The sequence below is a fragment of the Ranitomeya variabilis genome, chromosome 3, assembly GCF_051348905.1.
Source record: "Ranitomeya variabilis isolate aRanVar5 chromosome 3, aRanVar5.hap1, whole genome shotgun sequence".
Lineage (NCBI taxonomy): Eukaryota > Metazoa > Chordata > Amphibia > Anura > Dendrobatidae > Ranitomeya > Ranitomeya variabilis.
In genome coordinates this window covers 783116928-783133401 of record NC_135234.1, presented here as the reverse complement: position 1 = coordinate 783133401, position 16474 = coordinate 783116928, and the positions used below count along the sequence as shown (strand labels likewise).

At 44.3% G+C, this 16474-nt stretch overlaps 1 protein-coding gene across 1 annotated transcript in view; it reads right to left on the bottom strand.

The window, feature by feature from the left end:
• Positions 1–16474, bottom strand: part of DCHS1 (dachsous cadherin-related 1) — a 159308-nt gene that overhangs the window by 28868 nt on the left and 113966 nt on the right. The window contains exon 18 of the mRNA XM_077298984.1: positions 14482–14612. Within this exon, the coding sequence (XP_077155099.1) occupies positions 14482–14612 (131 nt within the window). The remainder of the gene's footprint in view (positions 1–14481; positions 14613–16474) is intronic.

The window sequence follows — 16474 nt, the reverse complement described above, 5'->3', positions numbered from 1 at the left end:
AGACCAATCCATTTAAGTCTGCATTCCAAATGGCGCTCCTTCCCTTCCGAGCTCTGTCATGCGCCCAAACAGTGGTTCCACCCCACATAGGGGGTATCAGCGTACTCAGGACAAATTGGACAACAACTTTTAGGGTCCAATTTATCCTGATACCCTTGTGAAAATACAAAACTGGGGGCTAAAAAATCATTTTTGTGAAAAAAAAAAATAATTTTTATTTTCACGGCTCTGCGTTATAAACTGTAGTGAAACACTTGGGGGTTCAAAGTTCTCACAACACATCTAGATAAGTTCCTTGGGGGGTCTAGTTTCCAATATGGGGTCACTTGTGGGGGGTTTGTACTGTTTGGGTACATCAGGGGCTCTGCAAATGCAACGTGACGCCTGCAGACCAATCCATTTAAGTCTGCATTCCAAATGGCGCTCCTTCCCTTCCGAGCTCTGTCATGCGCCCAAACAGTGGTTCCCCCCCACATAGGGGGTATCAGCGTACTCAGGACAAATTGGACAACAACTTTTAGGGTCCAATTTATCCTGATACTCTTGTGAAAATACAAAACTGGGGGCTAAAAAATCATTTTTGTGAAAAAAAAAAATAATTTTTATTTTCACGGCTCTGCGTTATAAACTGTAGTGAAACACTTGGGGGTTCAAAGCTCTCAAAACACATCTAGATAAGTTCCTTAGGGGGTCTACTTTCCAAAATGGTGTCACTTGTGGGGGGGTTTAATGTTTAGGCACATCAGGGGCTCTCCAAACGCAACATGGCATCCCATCTTAATTCCAGTCAATTTTGCATTGAAAAGTAAAATAGCGCTTCTTCCCTTCTGAGCTCTGCTATGCGCCCAAACAATGGTTTACACCCACATATGGGGTATCGTCGTACTCAGGACAAATTGCACAACAACTTTTGTGGTCTAATTTCTTCTCTTACCCTTGGGGAAATAAAAAAATGGGGGTGAAAAGATCATTTTTGTGAAAAAATATGATTTTTTATTTTTACGGCTCTGCATTATAAACTTCTGTGAAGCACTTGTTGGGTCAAAGTGCTCAACACACATCTAGATAAGTTCCTTAAGGGGTCTACTTTCCAAAATGGTGTCACTCGTGGGGGGTTTCAATGTTTAGGCACATTAGGGGCTCTCCAAACGCAACATGGCGTCCCATCTCAATTCCAGTCAATTTTGCATTGAAAAGTCAAATGGCGCTCCTTCCCTTCTGAGCTCTGCCCTGCGCCCAAACAATGGTTTACACCCACATATGGGATATCAGTGTACTCAGGACAAATTGCACAACAATTTTTGGGGTCCAATTTCTTCTCTTACCCTTGGGAAAATAAAAAATTGGGGGTGAAAAGATCATTTTTGTGAAAAAATATGATTTTTTATTTTTACGGCTCTGCATTATAAACTTCTGTAAAGCACTTGTTGGGTCAAAGTGCTCACCACACATCTAGATAAGTTCCTTAGGGGGTCTACTTTCCAAAATGGTGTCACTTGTTAGGGGTTTCAATGTTTAGGCACATCAGGGGCTCTCTAAATGCAACATGGCGTCCCATCTCAATTCCAGTCAATTTTGCATTGAAAAGTCAAATGGCGCTCCTTGCCTTCCGAGCTCTGCCCTGCGCCCAAAAAATGGTTTACACCCACATATGGGGTATCAGCGTACTCAGGACAAATTGCACAACAATTTTTGGGGTCCAATTTCTTCTCTTACCCTTGGGAAAATAAAAAATTGGGGGTGAAAAGATCATTTTTGTGAAAAAATATGATTTTTTATTTTTACGGCTCTGCATTATAAACTTCTGTAAAGCACTTGTTGGGTCAAAGTGCTCACCACACATCTAGATAAGTTCCTTAGGGGGTCTACTTTCCAAAATGGTGTCACTTGTTAGGGGTTTCAATGTTTAGGCACATCAGGGGCTCTCCAAATGCAACATGGCGTCCCATCTCAAATCCAGTCAATTTTGCATTGAAAAGTCAAATGGCGCTCCTTTGCTTCCAAGCTCTGCCATGCGCCCAAACTGTGGTTTACCCCCACATATGGGGTATCAGCGTACTCAGGACAAATTGTACAACAACTTTTGGGGTCTATTTTCTCCTGTTACCCTTGGTAAAATAAAACAAATTGGAGCTGAAATAAATTTTGTGTGAAAAAAAGTTAAATGTTCATTTTTATTTAAACATTCCAAAAATTCCTGTGAAACACCTGAAGGGTTAATAAACTTCTTGAAAGTGGTTTTGAGTACCTTGAGGGGTGCAGTTTTTAGAATGGTGTCACACTTGGGTATTTTCTATCATATAGACCCGTCAAAATGACTTCAAATGAGATGTGGTCCCTAAAAAAAAATGGTGTTGTAAAAATGAGAAATTGCTGGTCAACTTTTAACCCTTATAACTCCGTCACAAAAAAAATTTTGGTTCCAAAATTGTGCTGATGTAAAGTAGACATGTGGGAAATGTTATTTATTAAGTATTTTGTGTGACATATGTCTGTGATTTAAGGGCATAAAAATTCAAAGTTGGAAAATTGCGAAATTTTCAAAATTTTCGCCAAATATTCGTTTTTTTCACAAATAAACGCAAGTTATATCGAAGAAATTTTACCACTAACATGAAGTACAATATGTCACGAGAAAACAATGTCAGAATCGCCAAGATCCGTCAAAGCGTTCCAGAGTTATAACCTCATAAAGGGACAGTGGTCAGAATTGTAAAAATTGGCCCGGTCATTAACGTGCAAACCACCCTTGGGGGTGAAGGGGTTAAATTTGGGAGAGGAAACCTTCATAGGAACAAAGCGGGAAGAAAGCCACACCAAATCCCCAACACGTAGTCGGGGACCCACACCGCGGCGGCGGTTGGCAAAGCGCTGAGCCCTCTCCTGTGACAACTTCAAGTTGTCCACCACAAGATTCCAGATCCGCTGCAACCTATCCACCACAGAATCCACCCCAGGGCAGTCAGAAGGTTCCACATGACCCGAAGAAAAACGAGGGTGGAAACCAGAGTTGCAGAAAAACGGCGAAACCAAGGTGGCGGAACTAGCCCGATTATTAAGGGCAAACTCAGCTAACGGCAAGAAGGTCACCCAATCGTCCTGATCAGCAGAGACAAAACACCTCAAATAAGCCTCCAAAGTCTGATTAGTTCGCTCCGTCTGTCCATTAGTCTGAGGATGGAAAGCAGACGAAAACGACAAGTCAATGCCCATCCTACTACAAAAGGATCGCCAGAATCTGGAAACGAACTGGGATCCTCTGTCTGACACAATATTCTCAGGGATGCCGTGCAAACGAACCACGTTCTGGAAAAACACAGGAACCAGATCGGAAGAGGAAGGCAGTTTAGGCAAAGGAACCAAATGGACCATCTTGGAGAAGCGATCACATATCACCCAGATAACAGACATGCCCTGAGACACCGGAAGATCAGAAATGAAATCCATGGAGATATGTGTCCAAGGTCTCTTAGGGACAGGCAAGGGCAAGAGCAACCCGCTGGCACGAGAACAGCAAGGCTTAGCTCGAGCACAAGTCCCACAGGACTGTACAAATGACCGCACATCCCTAGACAAGGAAGGCCACAATATTTGGCCAAATTTTGTGCTAAAAATCTCATGTGTTTTTTCATAAATTTCACAAGCCATTATGCTGTTCACATTTCATGTATTGCACATTTCCTTGCTTTAGCACAATAAACTTGAGTGCAGCCATTATCTATTTGCTATGTAAGACTTTTTGGTTATGCACCAGTTCAGACTAGATGGCTGTTCAGTCAGTTTTTCTATATTTACTATGTATTGCTTTTTCTGACTTGAACGCCCCGCCCTTCACCATGCTGTGATTTTAACTACATCCAAACACAGTTGGTTCTACCCTCCTCTATAAATACAGGCTTTACCATTTTATTAGCCATAGGTAAGTGTTCACACTAGGCAGACAGGTTAGTTACCCATTCGATCTGAGATTACCTTGACGTTTGGTGAATGGGCTCACAATATTTGGCCAAATTTTGTGCTAAAAATCTCATGTGTTTTTTCATAAATTTCACAAGCCATTATGCTGTTCACATTTCATGTATTGCACATTTCCTTGCTTTAGCACAATAAACTTGAGTGCAGCCATTATCTATTTGCTATGTAAGACTTTTTGGTTATGCACCAGTTCAGACTAGATGGCTGTTCAGTCAGTTTTTCTATATTTACTATGTACAAATGACCGCACATCCCTAGACAAGGAAGGCCACCAAAAGGATCTGGCCACCAGATCTCTGGTGCCAAAAATTCCTGGGTGACCTGCCAACACCGAGGAATGAACCTCGGAAATGACTCTGCTGGTCCACTTATCAGGCACACAGTCTGTCAGGTGGACAAGAATCAGGCCTATCAGCCTGAAATCTCTGCAACACACGTCGCAGATCTGGAGAAATAGCTGACAAGATAATACCATCCTTAAGAATACCAACAGGTTCAGCGACTCCAGGAGCATCAGGCACAAAGCTCCTGGAAAGAGCATCGGCCTTCACATTCTTTGAACCTGGTAAATACGAGACAACAAAGTCAAAACGGGAGAAAAACAATGACCAGCGGGCCTGTCTAGGATTCAGGCGTTTAGCAGACTCGAGATACATCAGATTTTTGTGATCAGTCAAGACCACCACACGATGCTTAGCACCCTCGCGCCAATGACGCCACTCCTCAAATGCCCATTTCATGGCCAACAACTCCCGATTGCCCACATCATAATTTCGCTCCGCAGGCGAAAACTTCCTAGAGAAAAAGGCGCAAGGTCTCATAACAGAGCAACCAGGGCCTCTCTGCGACAAAACGGCCCCTGCTCCAATCTCTGAAGCATCCACCTCAACTTGAAAGGGAAGCGAGACATCAGGCTGGCACAAAACAGGCGCCGAAGTAAACCGACGTTTCAACTCCTGGAAAGCCTCCACGGCAGCAGGAGCCCAATTAACCACATCGGAGCCCTTCTTGGTCATATCCGTCAAAGGTTTCACAATGCTAGAAAAGTTAGCGATAAAACGACGGTAGAAGTTAGCGAAACCCAAGAACTTCTGAAGACTCTTAACTGACGAGGGCTGAGTCCAATCAAGAATAGCTCGGACCTTGACTGGGTCCATCTCCACAGCAGAAGGGGAAAAAATGAACCCCAAAAAGGGAACCTTCTGTACACCAAAAAGACACTTTGAGCCCTTGACAAACAAAGAATTTTCACGCAAAATTTTAAAGACCATCCTGACCTGCTCCACACTTGTAATCAAGGTCTGGACATTCATGTCTGCAGCAAGCTTAAGCCACTCTGAGGTAAAGGGGAAAAGAAAAAAAAAAAAAAAAAATGAGAGAGGGAAAAAAAAAACCTCAAAATTTTCTTTCTTATAATCCCACTTCTGCAATGCATTAAACATTTAATACTGTCCTGGCATACTGTTATGACCCCAGTGGACAGGGTCTCAGAGGAACGTGTAAGTCTGCAAGATACAAAAATCCAGCTCATAGGGCTGTGGTAACTGGGTTGACCAAATAGCTACTCCTAACGCCAACACTAGAAGTAGCCGGGGATCATGCCTACGGTGATCGCTAGATGACTCGCGCCAGCCGGAGAATCTAACTACCCCTAGGAGAAGAAAACAAAGACCTCTCTTGCCTCCAGAGAAAGGGACCCCAAAGCAAGATACAAGCCCCCCACAAATAATAACGGTGAGGTAAGAGGAAATGACAAACACAGAAATGAACCAGGTTCAGCAAAGAGAGGCCAGCTTACTAATAGCAGAATAAAGCAAGATAACTTATCTGGTCAACAAAAACCCTATAAAAATCCACGCTGGAGATTCAAGAACCCCCGAACCGTCTAACGGTCCAGGGGGAGAACACCAGCCCCCTAGAGCTTCCAGCAAAGGTCAGGATACAGATAGGAACAAGCTGGACAAAAATACCAAACAAAACAAAAGCAAAAAGCAAAGAAGCAGACTTAGCTTGAAAAACAGGAACCAGGATCAGAGGACAAGAGCACAACAGATTAGCTCTGATTTCAACGATGCCAGGCATTGAACTGAAGGTCCAGGGAGCTTATATAGCAACGCCCCTGAACTAACGGCCCAGGTGAGGATATAGGAAAAGACAGACGCTCCAGAGTCAAATCACTAATGACCACTAGAGGGAGCAAAAAGCAAAATCACAACAGGGCAGCACCTGAATCCACAAACGCCATAACAGGGTAGGAAGACAATGAGCAAATTAAAGTCACAGACAAAATAAATTTAGGTTGCAAATTACCAATGGCGACAGGGCTAACAACCCTTGTAAGGCGTTTAGAGCATGCTGATATAACATGTGTAGAATCACCACAGTAAAAACACAACCCATTCTGCCGTTTATGATTTTTCCATTCATTTCTAGTCAGAATTCTATCACATTGCATTAAATCAGGTGTTTGTTCAGACAACACCACCAGAGGATTAGCAGTTTTGCGCTCCCGCAAACGCCGGTCAATTTGAATAGCCAGCGCCATGGAATCATTCAGACTTGTAGGAATGGAGAAACCCACCATCACATTCTTAATGGCTTCAGAAAGGCCATTTCTGAAATTTGCGGCCAGAGCACACTCATTCCACTGAGTAAGCACGGACCATTTCCGAAATTTTTGGCAATACACTTCAGCTTCATCCTGGCCCTGAGAAATAGCCAGCAAGACTTTTTCTGCCTGAATTTCAAGATTGGGTTCCTCGTAAAGCAATCCGAGCGCCAGAAAAAACGCATCAATATTCGCCAATGCCGGATCTCCTGGTGCTAGCGAGAAAGCCCAATCCTGAGGGTCGCCCTGCAAGAAAGAGATAACAATTTTAACTTGCTGAGCTGAGTCTCCAGACGAACGGGGTCTCAGAGAAAAACAATTTACAATTATTCCTGAAATTCCTAAACTTAAATCGATCTCCAGAGAACAGTTCAGGAATAGGTATTTTAGGTTCAGACATAGGACTACAGAATCAGAGTCTGGACATTCATGTCTGCAGCAAGCTTAAGCCACTCAGAGGTAAAGGGGAGGAAGAAAGAGAGGAAAAAAAAACCTCAGAATTTCCTTTCTTATTATCCCACTTCTGCAATGCATTAAACATTCAACTTGGGCCTGGCATACTGTTATGACCCCAATGGCAGAGGGTCTCTGCAATAAATACCAAGTCTGCAAACAATATAGTAAGATGACTTATACGGTCAGCAAAAACCCTATCAAAAATATCCACGCTGGATATTCAAGAACCCCCGAACCGTCTAACGGCCCGGGGGGAGAATACCAGCCCCCTAGAGCTTCCAGCAAAATCAGGAATCACATTTAGTACAAGCTGGACAAAAAATAAGAGCAATACAAATAACCAAAAAACAAGGAAGCAGGACTTAGCTTAATTTTGCATGAACCAGGACCAGCAGACAGGAGCAAACAGAAAGGACTGATTACAACGATGCCAGGCACCAGACTAAGAATTCAGGAAGTTCATATAGCAACACCCCTGGACTAACGACCCAGGTGGGTGCCAAACTAGGGAAAGACAATCTCAGAGTCATACCACTAGTGACCACAAGAGGGAGCCAAAAAAGTCTAATTCACAACAGTGGCCGTGTGATCATTACAGGTTGTAAACTTTCTTGAAGAGATGGGTTTTCAGGTTTATTTTGAAGGATCCAAATGTGGTGGATAACCAGACCGGACTCCATCTAAATAATTGATAAAGATGTTGAACAACACTAGGGCTAGGACTGAGCCTTGTGTTACCTCACTTGAGACATTCTTCCAACTGGACGTGCAAGCGTTTATTAACACTGTTTGAGTACGATCACTGAGCCAGTTATGAATGCACCTAACCCGTAGCCTTGTCAATCCCATACTTGGTCATTTTGTCAATAAGGATAGTATGAGATACTTTATCAAATGCTTTGCTGAAGTCGAGATATACTATATCTACCACATTTTTCTGATCCACCCAGTCAGCGATTCCATGATAGAAGGAAATTAGATGAGTTTGTTGTCCATAATTTGTGCATTTGTATAGCCACATAGACACATCTTAGATTGTAATTGGGTTCTCTTCAATATTTGTATTATTCTGATTTTTTGTCTTTGTTCTTCATTTTCACTTCTAATAGCAGAGTTCTTGATATAATTTGTCTGCTGTATGGTTTCCCTGCCCCTTCTTCACTTCCTACATTGTTCTAGTTTAAAGCTTTCCTGATGAGTGTAGCAAAGTGACTTCCAAATTTGTGTTTTCCAGTCTTGGTGAGGTGCAGCCCATCTCTAGCAAGTACTCCATTGTATATGTAATTCACTAAGTGATCCAGAAATACAAATCCTTGCTGATGGCACAATCGACTTAGCCAGTTGGTTACCTGGAGAATCTTGTTCCACGGCCATCCACTGGGAGGATGGATAGGAAGACCACCTGCACTCTTAGTTCTTTCACTTTCTTGCCTAAGTATTCAAAGTCACTGCAGATGGTTTCCAGGTCCTTTCTTGCGGTGTCGTTTGTCCCCACATGTATTTGCAGAAATGGATAGTCATCTGTAGGTCTGAAGAGTCCTGATATCCTGTCAGGCACATTTTTACTTTTTGCACCTGGAAGACAGAACATCTCTCTTGAGGCTGCAGATAGCAGCCTCTGTTCTTCCACCACTCTCTGTTTTTTCTTCATAACATTTTTCTTTCTCCAAACAAGCGGACTCTGTACTTACAAGGTTGTTCTTTGTGGGCAAAGTCTTATCTTGATGCATTTGCTCATCGTTCTCCTGCATGAGAGCCTGGTACTGGTACCTAAGCAGTATGGTGCCGACTGCCTCCCGATCCTCCTTCTTCTCCAAGTCACATGCCTCCATTCCTCGGTTTCTTCAGGTGCACTAGAAATGTCTTCTGTATTAAAAGGTATCAACCACTGAGGACTCTCAATTCTAAATATTTTTCTGTATTCTGAACAGATACTTCTGCTCTGCCTAAGAACTCCTCACCTTCCTTAATAATTTTCAATGTCGCTATTCTCTCTTCTAGACTTTGCAACTTTTCCTCCATCAGGAACACAGTCTTGCATTTCTGGCATGTGAGGATTGGGTTTTGCACTGGTAACTCTGAACATGTAGCATGCATTGCAGCTCAGCACATGGCTACCGGCCTCCTCCATGTTCTTGATATGATGTCAAAGCAGTGAAGATCGTGCCAAAATTCAGTTTTCCAATGTCCTCCTTTCCACTGCAACGTCCAAAATCCGGCGTTTCTTCATTAATCCCAGTATGCACAGGTAATATGCAAATGATCGTTGCAGGACTCCTCCCCTGTTGAACAAAACAAATTTCTGTGGCGGCGTGGTAAAGATTTGCGCGCTGAACTTAAATTCCTGGTTTGGCGATTTCCTTCAAGCAGCTCTATCCAGATATACCCAAAGATCCTCAGACTCGTGACGACTCTTCACTCTTTCCAGAATGCACCCGAAATATGCAAATTATCTCCCTCAAGCTTCAGTTCCTGGTTTGATCAGGTCTCTTCATTGCCCTGTATCCTAATCTACTCAGGCCTGCAGTTTATTTGGCATAGTAGTGGATAACAAACCACTGAGGCCAACATTATTTGGATATTTCACGATCTTTTGTGATATTGTTCCTTTTAATTGTGATAAATAAACGTTATCTTTTAATGGGGGGAACTTTTTCATTAGCCAGACCTTGTAGCGCAGGCATCACTGCAGGCTTCCTCCCTCCCCAACAGGGACGCCGACTCACTCACAGCTACAACCCCCATCTTGCCGACCCTGAATGCACTTGCATTGTCAGTCTCTATACCAGTCGTACCTTCCTGCACCTGCTGTGTCAGTCTCTATACCAGCCGTACCTGCCTGCACCTGCCGTGTCAGTCTCTATACCAGCCGTACCTTCCTGCGCCTGCCGTGTCAGTCTGTATATCAGCCGTACCTTCCTGCACCTGCCGTGTCAGTCTCTATACCAGCCGTACCTTCCTGCATCAGCCCTGTCAGTCTATATACCAGCAGTACCTGCCTGCACCTGCCCTGTCAGTCTCTATACCAGCCGTACCTTCCTGCACCTGCCGTGTCAGTCTGTATATCAGCCGTACCTGCCTGTACCTGTCTTGTCTTCCAGCATTCCTGTCGTGCCTGTGGGTGGTTTTCTAATGGGTGGGATTGTAGGGAGTGGGTTTCTTTTGGGTGGTGTTTCACTTATTGGACTTCTATGGATGATCTTCTAGGGCAGGGGTGGGGAATCTTTTCTGCGAAGCGCCATTGGATATGTATACTATCCTTCGGGGGCCGTACAAACTCCGCCCACAAAATACATCCTGACTCTGCACTGGTTTCAGGACGTAATCTTTCATTGCATGCCCTTCAATGTTCAGTAGTGAACACTGCGTGCATGTGAGCTAACAGAGCAAGAAGAAATTAACCCCTTAATCCCATTGGAAGCACTATCCCGTCAAGGTGACCTGGGACTTAATTCCCAGTAACGGGATAGTACGTCATATGCGATCGGGTGTCAGCTGACTATCGCAGCTGACATCCGACACTATGTGCCAGGAGCGGTCACGGACCGCCCCTGGCACATTAACCCCCGGCACACTGCAATCAAACATGATCGCAGTGTTCCGGCGGTACAGGGAAGCATCGCGCAGGGAGGGGGCTCCCTGCGGGCTTCCCTGAGACCCTCGGTACAAGGCGGTGTGCTCACCTTGTACCAAGCGTCTCGTCCCTGCAGGCCCCAGATCCAAAATGGCCACGGGGCTGCATCCAGGTCCTGCAGGGAGGTGGCTTAACAGCGCCTGCTCAGAGCAAGCGCAAGACTAAAACTGCTTTATCAATTTTACCAAACGCGGAACGGTATAAACGCCCCACCAAAAGAAATTCATGAAGAGCTGGTTTTTGGTCATACGGACTCACAAAAATCGGAATAAAAAGCGATAAATGTGCCCGAAAATGTTACCAATAAAAACATCAACTCATCCCGCAAAAAACAAGACCTCACATGACTCTGTGGACCAAAATATGGAAAAATTATAGCTCTCAAAATGTGGTAACGCAAAAAAATATTTTTTGCAATAAAAAGCGTCTTTTAGTGTGTGACGGCTGCCAATCATAAAAATCCGCTAAAAAACCATTATAAAAGTAAATCAAACCCCCCTTCATCACCCTCTTAGTTAGGGACAAATAAAAAAATTTAAAAAATGTATTTATTTCCATTTTCCCATTAGGGTTAGGGCTAGGGTTAGGGTTGGGGCTAGGGTTAGGGTTGGGGTTAGGGTTGGGGCTAGGGTTTGGATTACATTTACGGTTGGGATTAGGGTTAGGGGTGTGTCAGGGTTAGGGGTGTGGTTAGGGTTATGGTTGGGATTAGGGTTAGGGGTGTGTTGGAGTTAGGGGTGTGGTTAGGATTGGGGTGTGGTTGGGATTAGGGGTGTGTTTGGGTTAGGGTTTCAGTTAGAACTGGGAGTTTCCACTGTTTAGGCACATCAGGGCTCTCCAAACGCGACATGGCGTCCGATCTCAATTCCAGCCAATTCTGCGTTGAAAAAGTAAAACAGTGTTCCTTCCATTCCGAGCTCTCCCGTGCGCCCAAACATGGGTTTACCCCAACATATGGGGTATCAGCATACTCAGGACAAACTGGACAACAACTTCTGGGGTCCAATTTCTCTTGTTACCCTTGGGAAAATAAAAATTTGGGGTGGCTAAAAAAACATTTTTGTGGGCCAAAAATGATTTTTTATTTTCACGGCTCTGCGCTATAAACTGTAGTGAAATACTTGGGGGTTCAAAATTCTCACAACACATCTAGATAAGTTCCTTGGGGGGTCTAGGTTCCAATATGGGGTCACTTGTGGGGGGTTTCTACTGTTTAGGTACATCAGGGGCTCTGCAAATGCAACGTGACGCCTGCAGACCAATCCATCTAAGTCTGTATTCCAAATGGTGCTCCTTCCCTTCCGAGCTCTGCCGTGCGCCCAAATGGTGGTTCCCCCCCACATATGGGGTATCAGCGTACTCAGGACAAATTGGACAACAACTTTTGGGGACCAATTTCTCCTGTTACCCTTGAGAAAATACAAAACTGGGTGTTAAAAATAATTTTTGTGGAAAAAAATGATTTTTTATTTTCACGGCTCTGCTTTATAAACTGTCGTGAAACACTTGGGGGTTCAAAGTTCTCACAACACATCTAGATGAGTTTCTTGGGGGGGTCTAGTTTCCAATATGGGGTCACTTGTGGGGGGTTTCAATGTTTAGGCACATCAGGGACTTTCCAAACGCAACATGGCGTCCCATCTCAATTCCAGCCAATTTTGCATTGAAAAGTCAAACGGCGCTCCTTCCCTTCCGAGCTCTGCCATGCACCCAAATAGTGGTTTACCTCCACATATGGGGTATCATCGTACTCAGGACAAATTGCACAACAACGTTTGGGGTCCAATTTCTTCTCTTACCCTTTGGAAAATATTGGGGGCGAAAAGTTCATTTTTGTGAAAAAATATTATTTTTTATTTTTACGGCTCTACATTATAAACTTCTGTGAAGCCCGTGGTGGGTCAAAGTGCTCACCACACATCTAGATAAGTTCCTTAGGGGGTCTACTTTCCAAAATGGTGTAACTTGTGGGGGGTTTCAATGTTTAAGCACATCAGGGGCTCCCCAACGCAACATGGCGTTCCATCTCAATTTCAGCCAATTTTGCTTTAAAAAGTCAAACGGCGCTCCTTCCCTTCCGAGCTCAGCCATGCACCCAAACAGTGGTTTACCCCCACATATGGGGTATCAGCGTACTCAGGACAAATTGTACAACAACTTTAGGGGTCCATTTTCTCCTGTTACACTTGGTAAAATAAAAAAAAAGTTGGAGCTGAAGTAAATTTTTTGTGAAAAAAAATTGAATGTTCATTTTTTTTTAAACATTCCAAAAATTACTGTGAATGTGGTTTTGAGCACCTTGAGGGGTGCAGTTTATGGAATGTTGTCACTTTTGGGTATTTTTAATCATATAGACCCCTCAAAATGACTTCAAATGTGACGTGGTCCCTAAAAAAAAAATGGTGTTGTAAAAATGAGAAATTGTTGGTCAACTTTTAACCCTTATAACTCCCTAACAAAAAAAATGTTGGTTCCAAAATTGTGCTGATGTAAAGTAGACATGTGGGAAATGTTATTTATTAAGTATTTTGTGTGACATAACTCTGTGATTTAAGGGCATACAAATTCAAAGTTCGAAAATTGTGAAATTTTCAAAATTTTCGCCAAATTTCCGTTTTTTTTCACAAATAAATGCAGGTAATATCAAAGAAATGTTACCACTAACATGAAGTACAATATGTCACAAGAAAACAATGTCAGAATCACTGGGATCCGTTGAAGCGTTCCAGAGTTATAACCTCATAAAAGGGACAGTGGTCAGAATTGTAAAAATTGGCCCGGTCATTAACGTGCAAACCACCCTCGGGGCTTAAGGGGTTAAAGGAAACCTGTCACCCCAAAATTGAAGATGAGCTAAGCCCACCGGCATCAGGGGCTTATCTCCAGCATTCTGTAATGCATTCTGTAATGCTGTAGATAAGCCCCCGATGTATCCTTAGCTTATACTCACCTGGGCAGGCCGTCCGATCCGATGGGTGTTGCGGTCCCGGCCCGGGGCCTCCTATCTTCTTACGATGATGTCCTCTTCTTGTCTCCAGGCTGCAGCTCCGGCGCAGGCATACTTTATCTCTTTGTTGAGGGCAGAGCAAAGTACTGCAGTGCACAGGTGCCGGGCCTCTCTGACCTTTCCCGGCGCCTGTCAACTGCAGTATTTTACTCTGCCCTCAACGTCATCGTAAGAAGATGGGAGGCCCCGGACCGTGACGCCCATTGGACCCGGACCGCAGCGGGACCGCCCCTGGGTGAGTATAATATAACCTATTTTTCTCATCTTTCAGGATACATCGGGGGCTTATCTACAGCATTACAGAATGCATTACAGAATGCTGGAGATAAGCCCCTGATGCTGGAGGGCTTAGCTCACCTTTGATTTTGGGGGTGACAGGTTCCCTTTAATGGGCTTGTGGCAATTAAAATACAGCTCCCTGCCAAAGAATGTGGATGTGGACCCTGAGAATCTGCTTGGGGGCCTGATAAAAGGTCATCGAGGGCCGTAAATGGCCCAGGGGCCTGAGGTTCCTAGAACAGGGGTGGGTTTATAAAGGATAGTCTTTCAGTAAGTCGTCTTCCAGAATGGTTGCCTAGTCATTCACCTTCTATGGGGTGGTCTTCGAGGCAATCGTTTTCCAGTTGGCATGTTGGTAAAGGGTACTTTTCAAATGGGGATATGATGAAGCTAAGGGGGTGGTCGTACAGAGTTAGCCTTCTGGAGAGGCTTCACTATATTTAGGGTGATAAGGACTATCATAGAGATGACTTTGTTGAGTAGAGGCCGCAGGTTACTGAAGTATATAGTACGTATACCTACCCTCCCGGATACTGAGCTCCAGCTGCAACGGGATGGTCGGACTGTTATCATTTACATCCATCACCACCAGGGTTAATGTCGCAGATCCAGTCAGAGGGGGTGAGCCACGATCAGTCGCTGTGACCAACAACCTGGACAGAAACAGAGACAATGTACTCTTATCAGACCCCCAAAGATTTAAGCACACATATACACAGGCTCGGACTGGCCCACAGAACAGGAAAATCCTCCGGTGGGCCCATGTGCAAGGGACGACCACACCCTCTTATAGGAGCAGCACTTGGCACAATATACTTGATTCACTATATTTAGATAAAGGCAGAATCTTATCAATGTAACAATCTTCCCAGTCCATTGTTATATACATTTCTGATTGATAATGTCACATTTGCATGAAGCTGAAAAATGGGGCCCTGGAATTGGTTACTGGTCGGCCCCTGGCACCCCAGTCCGACACTGCAATACACACAGTGTCATAGAAAATATTTAAAGGTCCCTCATATCCCCCCTCCCTTTTTTCTTTCTTCTGTATTGAGGAGACAATGGTCGGTGCCTTTATGTAAAATGTCAGTGACACAGATGTGAAGTAGATTAATTAAAATGCGAGGATTCCTCTTTATGTCCAGGTGACTGCAGAGGACGTCTGTTGTCCACACAGAGAGACAGGAAAGGTAATTAGGATCTAAGTGGATCAAAGAAGATCTGACACCCTTTACAACTAGCCATGGTCACGGCAGTACAATGAGAGAGCAGACAGTATGTCTCTGGGGGAAAATATGGAATATTGGGATTTCTATCCATCCGATATTAATGAGACGTATATTGTCGGCACTGGGATAACTAGGCCATAAATACCCATATTTTCTCCTAATTATAACCCCCACCAAAAAGCCCCAAATCCATAGGGGCCATATAACCACCAGTAGCTAGGCCATGTTTGGTTCCTAAGCGTAGATAAAATCCAGATAGAAAAGATGACATCTGTCTCTATGTTCTGTGATCGCTCTGAGGAGTTATTGCATAAATTGGGATTTCCTAAAATTATGAAGTGCTGAGTCCAGCCCACAACCGGGCCCTTGTCAGGTCATCACAGAGTGTTGTGCGGGTGGGACTCAGGGTCTGATAAAAGAGCAATCCCAATTATCATCAGTGTTAATACAGACAGTTACATGTCATGTATGTACGGACCTCGTTATTGACGGCCAAATCGAAGCGCTCTCCTTCGGCTAAACTGAATAATTTCTGCGATCAGTGTAGCAAGTTTCCTGTTAATCCTTTTTATTTTATGTACCGTATTTTTCGGACTATAAGACGCACGTTCTTCTTCCAAAAATGAGAAGGAAAATGGGGGGTGCTTCTTATAGTCCGGATGTCCCGGCTCTGGCTGTGGTGGGGAGGTGGGGGAGCGGGATAGGTGGAGCAGCTGGTCACAGGAGGCTGGAGCAGGGGGCTGCGGCTAACTCCTGTAGCCGCTGCTAAAAAGAAATGAATATTCACTCCATGCCACGCCCATGGGCGTGGAGGGCAATGAATATGCATTTCTCTTTAAGTGTCTTGGTATGATTGGCCCCCTGTTGTGATTCGGTTCGTGGGCTCCCCCGGTGGTCTCTTGTGGTACTGGTGTCCTGCAAGCTTTGCCTTCAGTTCACCTGTTCCTATCAGGATGTGGGAGTATCCTATTTAACCTTGCTCCTCAGTCATTCTAATGCTGGCCATCAGTGTATCCAGAGTGATTCTGTTGCATGTTCCTGCTCCCAGTTTTCTGCTCAGCTAAGTTGGACACTTTAGTCCTTAAGTCTATTTTTGTATGTTTTGTCCAGTTTGCACTTATGTGAATCTCTGCAGCTGGAAGCTCTTGTTGGGCTGAAATTACCACTCCAGTGGCATGAGTTGTCACATGAGTTAAGGTAATTTCAGGATGGTGTTTTGAAGGGTTTTGCAGCTGACCGCGAAGTCCTCTGTTGTATCTTTCTGCTATTTAGTTAGCGGGCCT